The 17,493-nt window shown below is 37.9% G+C and overlaps 1 protein-coding gene across 10 annotated transcripts in view; it reads right to left on the bottom strand.

The window, feature by feature from the left end:
- Positions 1-16,953, bottom strand: part of LOC127643717 (calcium/calmodulin-dependent protein kinase type II delta 2 chain) — a 49,022-nt gene extending 32,069 nt beyond the window's left edge. For all 10 annotated transcript variants that reach the window (XM_052126545.1, XM_052126550.1, XM_052126551.1 and 7 more), the window contains exons 1-2: positions 16,629-16,953; positions 15,274-15,368 (exon numbers count right to left, since the gene is read on the bottom strand). In XM_052126545.1, the coding sequence (XP_051982505.1) occupies positions 15,274-15,368; positions 16,629-16,690 (157 nt within the window). In that variant the 5' untranslated portion in view covers positions 16,691-16,953. The remainder of the gene's footprint in view (positions 1-15,273; positions 15,369-16,628) is intronic.
- Between the last annotated feature and the right edge of the window lie 540 nt (positions 16,954-17,493).

Genomic DNA, 17,493 nt, shown 5'->3' with positions numbered 1-17,493 from the left:
ATACAAGAATGAACGTTTTGTCTAGTTGAATGCTATTGTGTAACACACAGAGCTTTTTAGATACCGATACAACAAAAGATAAAAGTTTACTGGGGAAACTCAATACTGTACAATACTGTAGTACACAGAAAAAGGATATGCGCATTTGTATGTATACAGTAAAATGTATTTTTGTAGCAATGTGTTACATGTAAACAGAAAATTCAATTTCCTGTTCCAGTTCAATTTTCACATATTTAAAAAAAAAAAAAAAAAACAGCAACAATGAAAAAACCTGCAGTAGTTCTGTAAAAAAAAACTATAAATTGTACCTCCTCACAGTATAACACTACAAGTTCCCATCTTCTTGGTGGGCATCCTGTCGCTCTTACTAGCCTAGCCAGAGATTTAGCAGACATCACAAATATTCCATGTCATAGATATTTATGGAATATACATGTATTTCTGACAGATTTGATAACTGAATGGATCATTTTGGAAGTGATGGCTCAGACAATGAAAGAATATTTAGAAGTTGTGAAGAGTATGGCAATTTGACTGAGAATCAACAAATCAGTTTTGATCAGCAAGCCATGTGCATTTAGTTATTTTGCAAATTATAGACAATTGTACTTACTCTTTTGCACATGTGTGCTAAAACACGTGCAATTGCTTAAATGATTAAGAAATATTAATCTGGTGTGAACAAGAAACTAATTGTTTAGAGATTTGAATTTATTGTATTGAAAAACATTATTCTCATTTGAGAATTGGGCCAAAGCGATTGAGAAAAACTATAATAATGACAAAGTAAAGGCAAATATAATCATAAATAAGAGAGCAAATTTTGTTTCAGGAACTAGGGTTCGCATCATTCCAGAAAGGTTTTATTTTATTTTATTTTGCAATAATAACTGGCTGACTGGACAATTTGGTGCTTTTTAAACACAGCTACACACCCAATAAATTAATGAAAATGAAAAATGTATATAAGTTGAAAAAAATTTATTATGCAAGACAAGTTAGACAAGAGTCATGAAACAAACATAACTATGTAGTAAATCAGTTGCTTAAGACAACGGTCAATTATACAGTTTAATGGTAATTAATACCACTAAGGTATTTGTTATACATTGTTGTAACCTGATCTCTTGTTGCATGTTAAATTTAACAAATACCATCCAATTATCATCTTAGAAATTGAAAAGGTTATTTTGGATTTTAAATCCAATTTTGTGCTAAAACGCCTTAAATCTTGGCAGTTAATCAAAGAATGAGTCAAGAAGGATATATTAAAAACATGGTTAAAATTTCTTCCAGCTCATTTATCACATTGGAAATGGAAGGTCAAATCAAGCAAATTATATTGCTCAGTTACATCTGGGAATGCCATGTATAAAGCTCATTTTCATGCTGTGCTAAATATGCATACTGTAAAAATACTAGGGGTAGTGTGGTAGTAGGCTATTCTGAATGTAGACATAGTTAAAGCTGATTTATAGTTGTGAATGACAATCGCAATGTATAAACTAACAAAGACGCAATCGCTGACACATTGCAGAGGCATTGCCGATGTCAGTGAGATATCTAGAATGTTAAATATCTGGACCTGTCTGCCATTCCAAATCGTGCATTGTGAAACATTTTTGACTAAATACAACTGCAGCGTTGACCAACAGCCAATGAGAGAGAGCAAGAAATGGGAACGGGAAGTTTAAGTGGGAGGAGTCCTGATGTACCTGCAACAGAACACCAACTAGCAGGGCTATGGTAACAAGAAAGCCTCATTGGACCAAAGAAATGGAAATATTTGTGGAACATTGGCAGGATTTCCTCTATTTCCTCTGAACTGAACCACAACCGGGTGGAGAAAGAGAAGAGTTGAAGAGAAATTGCCAATTCTCTTAGAAAGTCAGGTAAGCTAATAGGTAGATTTTTCAGTAAGAGGTACTTTTTCATATTGTAACCAATAAAATATATTATTAAAAACATAAACATCATATTCTGAAATGCATAACATATGATCATGCATTTGTTTTTTTTATCTCGTATCACTTCTCGCTTGTACTCTGTTGTGAAATGTAATCTGGAGTCCAGGCAGAGTCGTCTGTGACCCCTGTCGACGATTCATCGTGTAATTTAAAAATGCTACGACTTCCATGACAAGACAGACAGTTGTGTAATCTGAATGGTACTACGATCCGACATCTTTGAAAGTTGTGTAGTGTGTAAGAGACATAAGAGAACAAATTAGGTTGGGAGGGCGATGAGGGTTTGAAAAAGTAGTATTCACATTAGCTCAAATCTTTGAATTTTTACGAATGTGCCTCTGTATATTTGAGTTCATTGGGTATTACAGTAGCTTAGGGTTATCAGTCTATTTTGTTTCATAAGGTTCTTTTTTCTTCTTTCTTTCAGTCCCCCACAACTCTCTCTTTTTATAACTAATAATCTCCCCCCACTACCCCCCAGCTCCACAGGTAGTCCCCCTACCAACCGACCAGACATCTGTTGTCTAGCAACTCCTCCACCAATCAGAACGCAAAGGCCTCTCTTCCTCTCTGCAGTGGAACCAGCCCTGCATGCAAATAGCAGAACCATCTGGATCATAGAACCCTTGCAATTACAGCACAACTCTAAAAAGTTCCACACCAAACTTAGACACAATCTTCTGTCACCTTACAGAAGTAACATCACTAATCAATATTTAATTCCTATTGATCCATGACCATTATGGACCATCTAATCGTGGTTAAACTATTAACTTTTTTCCCTAGTGTTTTATATTTAAATATCATAGTACTAATGAAAATGCATGTGTGCATTCCCAAGAAATGCTCAGACCTACACTAAGGCAGCTGAAATATTCAAACACTTAACAATGTCAATATTAATTTGACTCTGGACCAATAACTACCAGCATATAAATAATTACACGTTCAATATTGACAACAGCAATGAAACAAGAGTTGCAGTAGCCAGAGATTATAGATTTTTATATTTAAAGTAAACATACTCACATGTACCTACGCATACATACTGTAATTATTTGTAATAGTTAGATACTTCATATTTAGGACATAAATGAAAAATCTTAAAAAATACTATTAACAGAATTTTGATGCATAAAGAGAAGGCAATGATGGATGGATGGATTTATTGAGTGATTAATTGATTGATATACAGACACGCACATTTTGTGTTTACAAGGCTAAACACTAGGGCAATCAATCATTGTGTTACTTCAGAGATCCTTCCATACCATCAACAATGGTTTGAATACGTGTGACAAACAGGATGACAGCAGTTATGTTTGTACAGTAGTGCATGGTGGACTATATGAATTAGGCTTGTCAGTAGAACAGCAGTGTGTGCAGTACATTATGTTTTTAATGCTGCCCGGTCAGTTGCATGAAAGGCCTACATTTGAGAATCCTGCCTCCTCCCCTCTTTTCTCTGCTGTTCTCTATTTTACTTGCTATCTGAAGCCTTCCGCACTGCAGCAGTATGTGTGTGCGTGAAGCTGTGTGTGAGAGTATTCCTTCATGTTTTGTGCTGCTTTTCCATGAGATTAATGAGAGATTTGAGATCATGAGAGAGAGAGAGAGAGAGAGAGAGAGAGAGAGAGAGATAGAGTTTAAAAGCAATAAACCTCTAAAATGAATGGCCAGACCTAGTCCTTTGACTTGGCTAAAGCAATCATGCTTGATAAATAAATAACAAGGTTCACAATCTTCTGATCTGCACCCAGCTGCCCATTTTCAGACCAAAGAGAACAAATTTACCCAGTAACTTCTTTATCACCCAGATACAGCACCCGTTAGAAAAGAAGAAACAGTAACAATATATCAACAGCAATGTTGTAGTTAATATGCTATTAATGTGTAATTAAGGTGTATTGTCTAGTAGAAGTACAATCCACACAGATATCAAAAATAATTACTAATTGTATTTGCAATTGCGTTTACTTGTTTAACACAATTCAGATACAATTGTAAATTGTTGCAGTCACTTCTGATCAGGCCTTTCAGCATAAAAGTATCCAGTTGGTTTTGGGTGAGAACAGACCAAAATGTATTTCCTTATTCACTGTACATCATGCCATTGCAGTCTCTAAGCATGATCATGATTTCAATCTCAAATACACTTCCTACAATCTCATCTAGTGCTCTGCACATGTGTCAAGCACTAGGAAGTGTAATCAAGCTTGAAATCATATATTTTTTTATTTGAATTAAATCAATATTTTTAATATAATTTCAAATACTGTATATTTTCTGAGGGCAGAGAAGTGTGACAAAGCGCCCTCATGCAACATTTATACAGTACTAAAGTTATCAATAATGAATACGTTACATACATTTGATTGCCAAATATTGGAATAATTTCCAATGTGTGCAGTTAACGATAACACCTCCCATACAAAAATCACTTACAGTATGCTGCTCCCTATATGCATATTACGCAGTCTGCATAGGACACCAACTCCCTAGGGGGGCACAAGAAACTCCACCGGCTGCACTCCCTCATACGTTATACGCTATTTCAATGACCCGATAGCAGTCGTGGAACACAGACGATCGCCTAGCGCACGCACTTTCCCACCACGCCTCACAACCCCTATAATATATACTAAATATTGCTGTTTGAGCAGTCAGACCCCCCCAACGCAGCAACTATGATGTGTATAATGGTGCGAGTTTGGGCCTGAACTATCTATTTATTTATTTGATCAATGGCAGAGGGGGCTTGTTCCCTATCGATTCAGTTCACTCAACATTGCATTTAAACACTATGGGGAAAATCCCTTTTCCATGACCTAGTTGAAGCACTTGTATCATAGCACCAATCTTGTTATTGGCAATCATGTTTGAGCTCCACCCCTTTAGGAGCATTTTCCCTATATAAGCAGATGATCAAACATAATTTCTTCAGAATTTCTTACTTCAAGATCGATATTGTCTCGTCTTGACTATTACAGATAATCTCATCTTGATCAGCCCACTCTTCGCCTTTGATGGACACCCTTCAGCGGACAGGATTCTCTGCAGCCGCATCAGGACATCCTTTGCCTGAGTCCAGTGCCTGCAGTGAAGATTCACCCGCTCCCTCTAGTTTCTGGCAAAGAAGTCTCTCAGCCTCACCGCTGTAGATAGATCTATTATAGATCTAAAGCATGCATACTTTCATATCCAAATTGTACCGCATTGCAGGCTGTTCTTGAGATTTGCGTTTGAAGGGATGACAAACCAATTCAAAGTCCTTCCCTTCAGATTGTCTCTGGCCCCACACACGTTCACTAAATGTGCCGATATGTCGCACGGCCCTTTGAAGATGAACGGCATGCACATTCTGAATTACCTCGACGATTGGCTATTACTGGCCCGCTCAGAGGCTCTGCTATGCAAGCACAGGGACTTGATACTTCAACATTTGAACAGCCTGGGTCTCAATGTCAACTGGGCGAAAAGCACACTTTCTCCCAGCCAGCAAATCTCCTTTTTGGGGGTTCGACTTGACAACAGGAGCATGCATGCGCACCCTCATGAGCGAACACGTACATACCATTCACCACTGTCTCAGTTCAAACTGGGGAAAGCATTTCCACTGAATTCCTTTCAGAAAATGCTGGGGTTTTATGGCAGCAGCATCCACCGTCATACCGTTAGGTCTTTTACACATGAGACCTCTCCAGTGCTGGCTCAAACACCATGTAGTAAGTCACGCCTGGCATCGTGGGTGCGTGCGTGTCCCCATGACTACCTGCTCTAGCATCATGGACAGCTCCAAACCTTTATCAACAGGGTGTGATTCTGGGTCAGGTTTTCAGATGAAAAGTGGTGATTAAGGATGCATCCAACACGGGTCGGGGTGTGCTGTGTAATGGACGCCTGGCTTTCAGCACATTAACTGCTCGGAAATACTAGCAGTTTAATTTTAGTGGTGAAAAATTTTAATTCTGACATAGTGAATCATCATGTTCTGACTCGGTCTGACAATATGTCAGTGGTAACGTACATAAATCGCCAGGGCTGCACTCTATCACTACCAATGATGAGCCTGGTGCAACACCTCCTCATGCGGAACACGTGCCACCTCCTCTCCCTGCATGTGTCATATGTTCCGGGCAATCTGAACTGCAGAGTGGACATGCTGTCGCACCAGGGACCGATGGTGGGGCAATGGAGACTTCATCCTCAGACGGTTATGAGGATTTGTGAAATGTTTAGCAAAGCGGAAGTCAACCTATTTGCCACCGCAGAGACAGGCTACGAAATGCAAATAGGTTTTCCCCGGGTATGTCTCCTCCACTCAGTCATCAGCAAAGTCCAAGAGGACAAGGAAACGGTTCTGTTGGTTGCGCCAAAATGGCCCAACCAGCCATGGTTTCAGGAAATTATGGAGATATTAGGTGGACCTCCAAGGGAAATACTGCTGAGGAGGGATCTGCTCTCTCAAGGGCATGGCACGATTTGGCATCCCCAGCCAAAGCTGTGGAACCTACATGTACATGACCCTGAACGGAGCAAAGTGCAAAAGCCAGAATTGGCTCAGTCTATAAGGAACACCATTTTGCAAGCTAGAGTGCCGTCTATGCGATGCCTCTATCAACGCTTGTGTCCCTATGGAGTGTGTGTGCATGAGCATGTGCAAAAGGTAGCTGGATTCAGTTCATTTAATGGCCACAAGTGTCATTAATAACAATGTTATGATGTTAAATGACAGTAGCCTATGCATTGCTTTGGTGTAATTTGTAAGACAATAATTCTATAATAGTTTCCTAAACAATATTTAAAGACATTATTGAAACTCATAACTAGGGCTGTCGATTTAACGTTAATTCAGTGCGATTAATTTTACAAAAAATAATGTGTTAAAAAAATGTACGCAATTAATCGCAATACCCCCGGACCATAATAAGGAAGATTCCTGACAAATGCAAGCTTCTAGTACCACCTGTTTACTCCAGAGGGCAGTAAGTGAAATTTCAGCTGTATGAGCAATGCACAGTTTATACAGTGAACAAAACATTTCAGTAGGCAGAACAACACAACTTGCGTTACGTTCTTGCACTCAAAAAACTTGAAGGAGTGCAAATTCGAACTAAGGGATCTCAAGATGTGATCAAAGATTGAGAATTAAACTATATTTAACTTGACACAGTGACCTAAACATTTTATGTTTATGACGCAACTCACCTGAGACATCTGAGGCAGGTGTAAATGTACAGGCCCTTAAACAAGCCCACATAATAAATCTCCAACTGATTGACAAATTCACTTGTGAAATGGATTGCTATGAACTGTGTGCCAATGATTGACTTATGATCAATAATATGGTAGTAAACAATACATTGTATTCTAAAGCCGCTTTTTGTATTGTCTTATCAATGATTAACTCTTCTGCTACAAGAATGTAATGCATTTTAATTATCTGAATATTTTTTATTATATATATATATATATATATATATATATATATATATATATATATATATATATATATATATATAAGATAAATATTTAAAGATAACTATGTATAATTATATATTGATATAAATATGTATAATCATTATATATTGAATTATTTTTATATAAGGGGCTTTCTCAGCAAATATTTGTATATGCGATTAATCGCTATTAATTAATCGGGACACCATGTAATTAATTAGAGTAAAAAAAAATCGATTGCCAGCCCTAATCATAACACTTTTATTTAGGCTATGGTTGTGTTTTTTTCTTCTCTATATAGGAGTCAACCAAAATATATTTCAGTACGGCATTGTGGTAACTTATGAGACATTGGAAATTCAATTTCAAATGGACTTTGCTTTTCCATCTGAAATTTGGCAGACATTGTATGTTGACGTACATAAAATCCATGCAATTTTCTATTGTTTCTATTATCTATTTCTATTTAATTAAATGTTCCAATGAATGTGTCCATGAATAGTAAATATCGCAAATATTTCAGTCATATCAAATTTGCAATTCCTTTGTGGAGAATACTAACAATCATTTAAACTGATTAAAATGTAACTGTATGTACCATATCTTGACTGCAGGCATATTAAAGGCATAGTTCACCCAAAAATTACAATTCTACATTTACATAATTTACCCATTAGACTTTCTTTTGTCTGTGGAACACAAAGAAGATATTTTGCAATTTTACAGCCTCATTCACTATGCACTGTCATTGCATCTTTTTCCATACTATGAAAGTAAATGGTAAGGCTTACATTCTGCCTAGGATCTCCTTATGTTTTCCACAAAAGAAAGAAAGTCGTACGGGTTTGGAACACATGAGGTTGAGTAAATGATGACATAATTTAAATTTTTGGATTAAATGTCCCTTTGAGTGCACACATGCAGTGCTCATGCACAGTACAGGATACTAAGGATGTACGTCTGCAACTGCACAGACAAGAGCATAGAACAGAACATTCAGTTCTATATGGAAGCATAGGATGGGATGAAACATTACACAGGCTATTCTGCAAATTATGAGGGTGTTTAGTTCCTTTTGTTTAAGTGTCAGAGACAGAAGAAGCAAGACCTCTGGTTCTCTTCAGGCAAGTGACCCTATAACTCCACAAGTCCATAGACTCTCCTGTGAGTTAAAGCCCACAGACATTAGATTAGAGAATCTGAAACGCTGGTCAAAGAGTGAAAAAGAGAGGGACAGGAAACTGAGTGAATGTGTCTAATTAAAAGTGGCCTAGCCATCTCTCCTTAGAATTCTATGGCCTAGTTTATTAAAGTGGGCATTGAGTTTTATCTGTGCTTTACAACACAGTCTGAGCACTGACCTACTAGTTCTGCACATAGCCTAATCAGAGAGAGGGAGAAGGCGTATGGACCAACATATCAGACAACCATCAACTATATACAGTATATAGGTAATCAGGGGGATGCATTCTTCTTGATTCATGCAGTCTTGCAATTGATTTCAATAGAGTTTGGTCAAAGTACAAAAATTCACTTGGCGGTCATATTTATAACACCTCTGACAGCAGTTTTTCAATTGATATAGAACATCTACTTGAATATAGAGGAAAAACTGAAATCTCCAAAACAATTAGCCAAGATTACAATTAAATAACACATTTCAAATCAGCAATAAAATCTGACAACAATGTAACAAAAAAGCTAATGGCATGATACTCTAATAAGTAAAATAAATGTGTAGCACATGTAAACGCTGTGTGACATTTTCATTTTGAATTACAATTAACTGTTTTTATAAAAGCTTTTCAGAACTGAATTACGTCACACTCCGGATTTTGGAACGTGGAAGTAAACGTATGAATGGGAGACCACAGCAAATATAATTTTTACTCCAAGAGCAAAAAAAAAAAAATCCACTATTACATTTTAAATTCTTTCCATAAGAAGAAAAAATAGAGAGTGGTGGATTAAGACAGTCAGATGGGAGAAGATGACAAATTTATTGTCACTCTCTAAGCAGCCATAATCGAAACCCCCTCGCAGCTGTGGTAATTCTTTTTTTTTTTTTATTAATTCCAGGGTAATATAACACAAAGCATAATGTTATAAACTCACTCTCAATATTTAAAAAGAATTATCATATAAAAAAGTTTGCTAGATTTACACTGCTAAATAAGGTGGAAACGCATCATCACGATCTGTGAAATAGGTCTATATTAGTATTTTTTAAATCAACATTTCTTTTGACTGTTATTTCATTAAATTTTTGTATGATTTTTTTCATCACATCATGAAATGCATTCTGGAATTGCCCCATCTTTGAAATATGCATGTGATACTGCTTAATATTTTTACCAAAATGAGGTATCTTAGAAGTATCTTTACATACGGATCCCACCTCTGATGCCTTAAAATTCTGTCTAGGAAGACAACTCACTAGGAATTGGAAAAGAACTATTCTGCGTGTGTGTGTGTGTGTGTGTGTGTGTGTGTGTGTGTGTGTGTGTGTGTGTGTGTGTGTGTGTGTCTATGGAGGCGTATGAGGTGCTGTCTGAGAAGCCAATGAGTTTATTTTTAGCTTTGCAGCACCAGAGCCTCACATGTGATTGTACCCTCACTCTCTCAATCTATCTCACTCTCTCTCTTCCCAAGAGTGAATGACTCAACATAGGTCAAGGAGATTCAGAGGTAGTGAATGTTCTTTGATGAAAATCAGTTCTGACAGGGATCATTTGAAGTCTTTGTTAATACCAAGAATATTATAAAATACTATGTCTGTATTCTAACTGAAATGTCCAGCCTCATACCTTACTGTGAATCCTTTATTATGAATTAAGTATGTGAAAGAATACAAGAACTATTGCATTTGCCTTTGAACAGACTGCTCTGCAATTTACTTTCTCTAAGAATGACTCAGACAGAATAAAATACCTTTGAAATGTGAAACAATCAATATTCTAAAAATGTCCACAGCAAGGTTGGAAAACGTATCATGTTATAAGAAGAAAATCTATTCTAATGGGACTAATGTGAAAGTCTATATTAAATTATTTGCAACTTAACTCAATTACCTAAAGCAAGGCTAAACAAAGGTTTATTAATAGTCAATGCTGATACCGAGAGTCCACAGTGTCCAATCCCCCATATAATGCCAAAAAATTGCCTATATAATACAGTTTAATAACAGCCAATTATTACTAATTATAAACAACATTTACATTAAATTCACTCACAAAAAAACAGAAATGTATTTTTCATTGAGTAACTATTTGTACATTTTGGAATCAACACCAGTTAATCTGCCCTTTTTCAATGTTTTTTTTTTTTTTTTTTTACTTGCTCATGGTACACATTACACATTACTTCTATCCCTCATAGCCTTGTTTTCATGGATCAGATCACAGCTGAAGTGTCACCAAAAGGGAATTGAAAAAATAAAGATGATTTATAAATAGGTTTCCTCAAACGCTCCCCCCATCTTCCTCTGAATGAAAAAAAAAAAAACAGTCCCTCCCCAAACTCATGCCATTAGTTGAGCCAGTGTTGCAAACAAACTTAAAGTTTTGATAGCGCCACAGAGCAACAGTAAGGAAATTAGGGGAAATCAGCATTCTAGCTAATGGCTTACTTACAGTTGTCTCTTAAGCTGGGAGAAAGTATTTTATCATTGAAAAAATTACACTTTACCTTTAAATGACATAGTTAAGTAAATCAATGAGTATATGCAACGTACAGCTAAGCACAGCACTGCAACGCTCAAGAGTACTGAATGAGGTCAGATGAGAGGTCGGAGAGTGATGTTTTCTCAGTTATCTGCACTGAAAGACTATGGTCTTTTTAGTAATTAAGCTTCTTCCTTGTAACATTAACCTATCCAACATTAACATTAACAGTCCATCTTGACATGAACAAAGACTATCTGGTCTTTCAGGTCTACTGCATTTCTGCTTGCTAATTCCTTATCTTATCCTCTTCACCCACCTCCAACACATTCTGTCTTCTTCCATTCTGTATTCTACCCCCAGTGATTCAACTTTGATTTACTCACTGGGGGTCTAAACACAAATATATACAGTTAGAAGTTTACACACCTTAGCCAAATACATTTAAACTCAGTTTTTCACAATTCCTGTAATTTAATCATAGAAAACTTTCCCTGTCTTAGGTCAGTTAGGATCACTGCTTTATATTAAGAATGTGAAAAGTCTGAATAATAGTAGAGAGAATTATTTATTTCAGCTTTTATTTCATCACATTCCCAGTACTTGATGGCATTGCCTTTAAATTGTTTAACTTGGGTCAAACGTTTTGGGTAGCCTTCAACAATCTGGAATTTTGGCCCATTCCTTCGGCCAGAACTGGTGTAATTGAGTCAGGTTTGTAGGCCTCCTTGCTCGCACATGCTTTTTCAGTTCTGCCCACAAATTTTCTATCAGATTGAGGTTAGGGCTTTGTGATGGCTACTCCAATACCTTGACTTTGCTATCCTTAAGATATTTTGCCACAAATTTGGAGGTATGCTTGGGCTCATTGGTCATTTGGAAGACCTATTTGCGACCAACTTTAACTTCCTGGATGATGTCTTGAGATTTTGCTTCAATATATCCACATATTTTCCTTTCTCATGATGCAATCTATTTTGTGAAGTGCACCAGTCCCTCCTGCAGCAAAGCACCCCCACAACATAATGCTGCCACTCCTATGCTTCATGGTTGGGATGGTGTTCTTCGACTTGCAAGCCTCACACATTTTCCTCCAAACATAACGATCGTCATTATGCCCAAAAAGTAAAATTTTTGTTTCATCAGACCAGAGGAAATTTCTCCAAAAAGTACGATCTTTGTCCCCATGTGCACTTGCAAACTGTAGTTGGTTTTGGAGCATTGGTTTCTTCCTTGCTGAGCAGCCTTTCAGATTATGTCAATATAGTTCTCATTTTAATGTGGATATAGATACTTGTCTACCTGTTTCCTCCAACATCTTCACATGGTCCCCTGCTGTAGTTCTAAGATTGATTTGCACCTTTTGCACCAAACTACGTTCATCTCTGGAAGACAGAATGCATCTCCTTCCTGACCAGTATGATGACTGCGTGGTCACATGGTGTTTATACATGCATACTATTGTTTGTACAGATGAACGTGATACCTTCAAGCATCTGGAAATTGCTCCAGATGAACCAGACTTGTAGAGGTCCACAATTTGTTTTCTGAGGTCTTGGCTGATTTCTATTGATTTTACCATGATGTCAAGAAAAGAGGCACTGAGTTTGAAGGTTTGAAAATACATCCACAGGTACATCTCCGATCAGAAGCGAATTGGCTAATTGTCTAAAGGCTTGACATAATTTTCTGGAATTTTTCAAGCTGCTTAAAGGCTCAGTTAACTTGTATGTAAACTTCTGACCCACTGGAATTGTGATATAGTCAATTAAAAGTGAAACAATTGTCGGAAAAATTACTAGTGTCATCCACAAAGTAAATGCCCTAAACGACATGAAGGTATAACCTACAATCACATTTTCATCAGACCACACAATGATGACTTTTAAGACATTACAGCACAATATGCTGTAAAGCTGCTTTGAAACTATGTGTGTTGTGAAAAGCACTATACAAATAGAAATTACAATAGATACAAGATTACCCTGTCTGTTTATTTTGCGAAAAAAGACAGATTGACTACATTATCCCTTAAATAATGTCTGAATAATTGACTGTTGTCCCATGGCAACTGATTTACTACCTGGCTGTACTAATGTCTATTGAACCGTTCCACTGTTTCTTTCTCCCTACATTATTAAATAATTTAGACTCAAATGAATAATTCATGTATTTATTAAATAATTTATTTATTTATAAGGTAAGTAACTGTGCATAGGGTAAATATATTTTGATTTGCACCATTGGCAGATTTGTGTCATTTCATTTAAGCACTAACCTCACTAAATTTAGACAAAAGCTGTTCTGTGAACTGTTCAGTGGGGGGTGAAATTATATTGAAATCAGACAAGATTTTTACGGTGAATATAAGATGGTTTAATTAATTAACGTACCTCCCTAACCTAAACAGTGTCTTAAATGATAAATGAGAGGTGAAAAAAAACAGACATCCTTACAGTTAACCAATGCCTAAACCTAACAGAATCAACATGACAAGCATATTTTCTGAAGCAACAACATGATTTTGTGTCGCGTCTACTGCACTTTCACTTCACTTTTACTACAATCATCCTTGACTGGACTCAAGGCTCAGTCTCCAAATCCAAAGACAAACACTCTATTAGGTGAGCTAGAGTGGAAAATATTTATGCTGGAATACATGTGTAAATGTAGGTGTGTCCGTAATACAAGCGTTAAAATGTATCGTATTTCAAATAATGCATTTAGAGTGAAGTGTTTCGATATAATAGAATAGCAGGTGTGAGCAATAGAGAGAAAAATAAGACTGACTAGTAAATATATAAATATATATAGTCATAAACAGCCATAATATCCATGATTTGTGTGAAAGTGAATGAAACGCACAGTTGTTGTAACGCCTCTAGTGTTCATTTCAAAACGTAGAAAGCAGCATGTAATGTAGTAATAGTAACGTTCCCTCTAAGAGACAAGGTTGAATTTTTAATGCAAATTCTCAGGGAAATGTATCTTGTTCTAAGGATGTTAAGGAATTTTTACTGGAAAACAAGACAAATATACTGATTAAGAATATGATTCATTGCAGTGTGAAAAAAATTAAATAAATCTGACACAGACCTGTCAATAACCACCTCCTCCTAAAAGGTCATCCTGTAGCCTGCCTTAATCTAGGGCTAGGGGTCATGATCCCATCAGCAATGGGGTGTGTCTCGTGAGCATGTGCCTATATGTGTCTATGCGTTTATATCTGATAGAATCTGCTCATATAATCGCAATTCCTGAGCTTATCGTGGAAAGAGGTTAAGACCATCTCTGACATGGAACAGCATCCAGTGTAGCAGAGCACTGCAGTGCTCACTGTGTATAAGAGAGAGAGAGAGAGAGAGAGAGAGAGAGAGAGAGAGAGAGAGAAATTAATACAACATAAACTGCCACACCACCCGATGCTGTATTTTATAAACACTTTCCCAGCATTCGTTGTTGCAGTGACACTGATCCCGGAATCTAGGTGTCCATTTCAACCTCACGGTGAAAAGGGAGGGAGGTGTAATTCAAGCCTGACGATCCATAAAATATCCTCATTTTGTCATCCAAATCCACAACAAGGTAAAAGGTTAAAATAGGGCCACATGACTAATATGTTTGGCTCTTAGGAGAAGAGATGCTGTGTGAGAGGAGAAATGATTGGCTGTACTGAGCGTAGGAAGGTAGCCGATTGGTTGTTTTGTCCTATAGCAGCCGAGCCTGCAGGCAAACAGGCCAACAGCAACAATTACCCTGACAGATCTGAAAGAACTGGGTCGTTCTATGTCCACACTTTCCAGCAGGGGATAAGACCAGCCAATGCCTTTGAAAGCACACACATACACATTACCTATCATTGTGCTTTAATAAGTGCACACAGACACACTTCAACAGTAAACCTACTAGACACATATACATCCAAACTCATATACAGCCAGACTGATACGTGGATATTTGTAGTTCTCATATGTATAATCCCTTAGTGCACACACACAAAGTTCCAGATGAGGCCTAGATGCGGTCTCTTGCATTAGTTTAACCGGTTGTATACCTCTTATATCAGCATGTTGCCATCTTTGACGCTCCATAAAATGTACTCAGATCCTTTATTTTCAGGACAATCCTGCCTTACACTTGACAGTAGCACACAAAATAAAAATCACGCTGTTGTGACCTACCCCTGGCTGACAGCTTCTTAGTGTTGATGATTTTGGCCGCATATTCTTGGCCGGATGATATCCTCACGCATCGCCTCACGACAGAGAACGCTCCCCTGAAGAAGTGGGAAAAAAGAGAAGAAAGAGAAACAGTGATGAAAAAAATGGGCATGAGGCCCTAATGCCGAACAGATAGAGCATATGGCACTGAGAGCAGAATCTGTGCCATCGTGGAGGCACAGCCTGAGCGCTTCCAAGGTTACACAACTACAGTTTTCATGGCTGTTTATCCATGTGTGTGTTTGATGAGCATGCGTGGGTGTTATCAAAATGCTTAGCATATTCACTGGCCACATGCACACACCAAATCCATCTGTGTACTCAGTAGAAATGAGGGGGTTAATTACACATCACCTTAAATGCCCCCTATGGAGTGTTTGCTCCTCTCTCATACAAAATGATGCATTTTATTCACGCCTTCAACATAAAATATAACGATAATGTTTATTTTGTGAAATAAAAATGTGGCGCAAATAGATAGGCTGAAACAGGCACACAGTGTACATTATGCGTCTGCGCAGAAACGTTTCGGCAACTTCATATTTTTGTACGGACTGTGATTCAAGATATTGCGCGAATGACGGGGAAGAGTGGGAGATTTATACATTTAAGGTCACAGTGGGCTTAAAAAACACTCAATCCGGGTCAGTTTAGATGCATCAGCACGTCCGAATAAATATATCTCATCATGATCGCAGTTGAAATGAACTAAGGCAATGAACCCCGTATGATACAGATAAGGAAAACTGATGTGGCCCCTACTACACCCCCTTTGCCAGACGCAGCGCAAGGAATCCCCAACGTGATCATTAACAGCATGGGAATGTGTGTCCGCACGGTTGTCGCATTGCCATAAGTATTTCTGTCTCCGGGGGGAAATTTTCGAGTCCCACCCCCACACAAGATATGTTCAACGCCCCCCCCGTTCTGACGTGGTGGTCACAATGGCAGCGTATCCAAGAGCGGTGCCAAGTGCCAACCTAGACAGCCTTTTTGGGCATCACGTTCCGTTCCGTAACAAACGCGCGCCTGTGATGTCCAAAAAAATGCTATGTGGGTAGGCAGATCACCAGCCGATGTACCAAGCGCTCACGGCAAGCTTATTGTAGGCGTTCGCTGCAGTTAAAAGCGGAGCTGTCAAATTGAAGACGCGTCGCAATCTTATCATTCTATTGTGCGTGCAGCGCGTTCCTGATAAACAATGACATTTCGCATGCATGGCAACATCAGACGCGCTCTGGGGCAAATCGCGCATATTATACAACATAAGCACAGAAACAAAATTATCCTGCATTAAAAAAAAATACAGCACTCACTTTCCGAGCTCCTCAAAGAGCTGGTATTCGTCCGTGAATCTGGTGCAAATGGTCAGAGCCATTGTGATGGGGAATCGGCAGCGCGAGGTGGAGGGTGATGCGGAGAAGCGCAGTCAGTCTCCTCTCGTCCCTCCTGTACACCGAAACTAGAGCACTTGAATGATGTTTCTTGGCTTCTGCTTTGGGTTGTGGTCTTTTGAATTGGGATGCGGCGATCAATGTCAGCTGATCAGATATGTAGCGGTCGATCACCAACGGGAGGAAGAAGCGCGTTTACCTCCGATGGGTCCATGGGCTCATCATTATGCGTGTTGACGTTGCCATCTCTCTCTTGGACGTGTTCAGATACAGCACCTCGCCCCCTTCTCCCCCTCCCTTCAAATCCATGCCACGCCTTCTCAAAGAACACCCACTTGTTTACTTATTGTACGAATTATATAGCATATAAATAAAAATATAAGATCCATGGTTGGAACATGGCGTATAAAAATTATCCCTACTAGTACATAAAATTGTTAACACCATTACAAATGACTGTAAACATTTAGCAAAATAAGCATATCCTATATCCAAAATGTAACATATTAATCAATTCAAATAATTTTATAAGACAACTGTGTGTAAGATGTTCGTCTTAAATTGATGACATGTAGGCCTAATTTGTAGAAAATTGCCTATTTTGTATATTTTCCATTTTTTTAAACTAAAGCCTTTTAACAACGTGCCAGCCAACCATCTAAAGCATATTTTTAGTCATGAATTTAAAAATTACGAAATATTTGTTGACGTTGAAATTGTAAGGGTTTTTTTTTACCCCAAAACTTAAAGGTATAGTTCTCCCAAAAAGAAAAAGTATCTCATAAAT

The sequence above is a fragment of the Xyrauchen texanus genome, chromosome 5, assembly GCF_025860055.1.
Source record: "Xyrauchen texanus isolate HMW12.3.18 chromosome 5, RBS_HiC_50CHRs, whole genome shotgun sequence".
NCBI classification, from domain to species: Eukaryota; Metazoa; Chordata; class Actinopteri; order Cypriniformes; family Catostomidae; genus Xyrauchen; species Xyrauchen texanus.
This window is presented reverse-complemented; position numbering and strand designations above follow the sequence as displayed.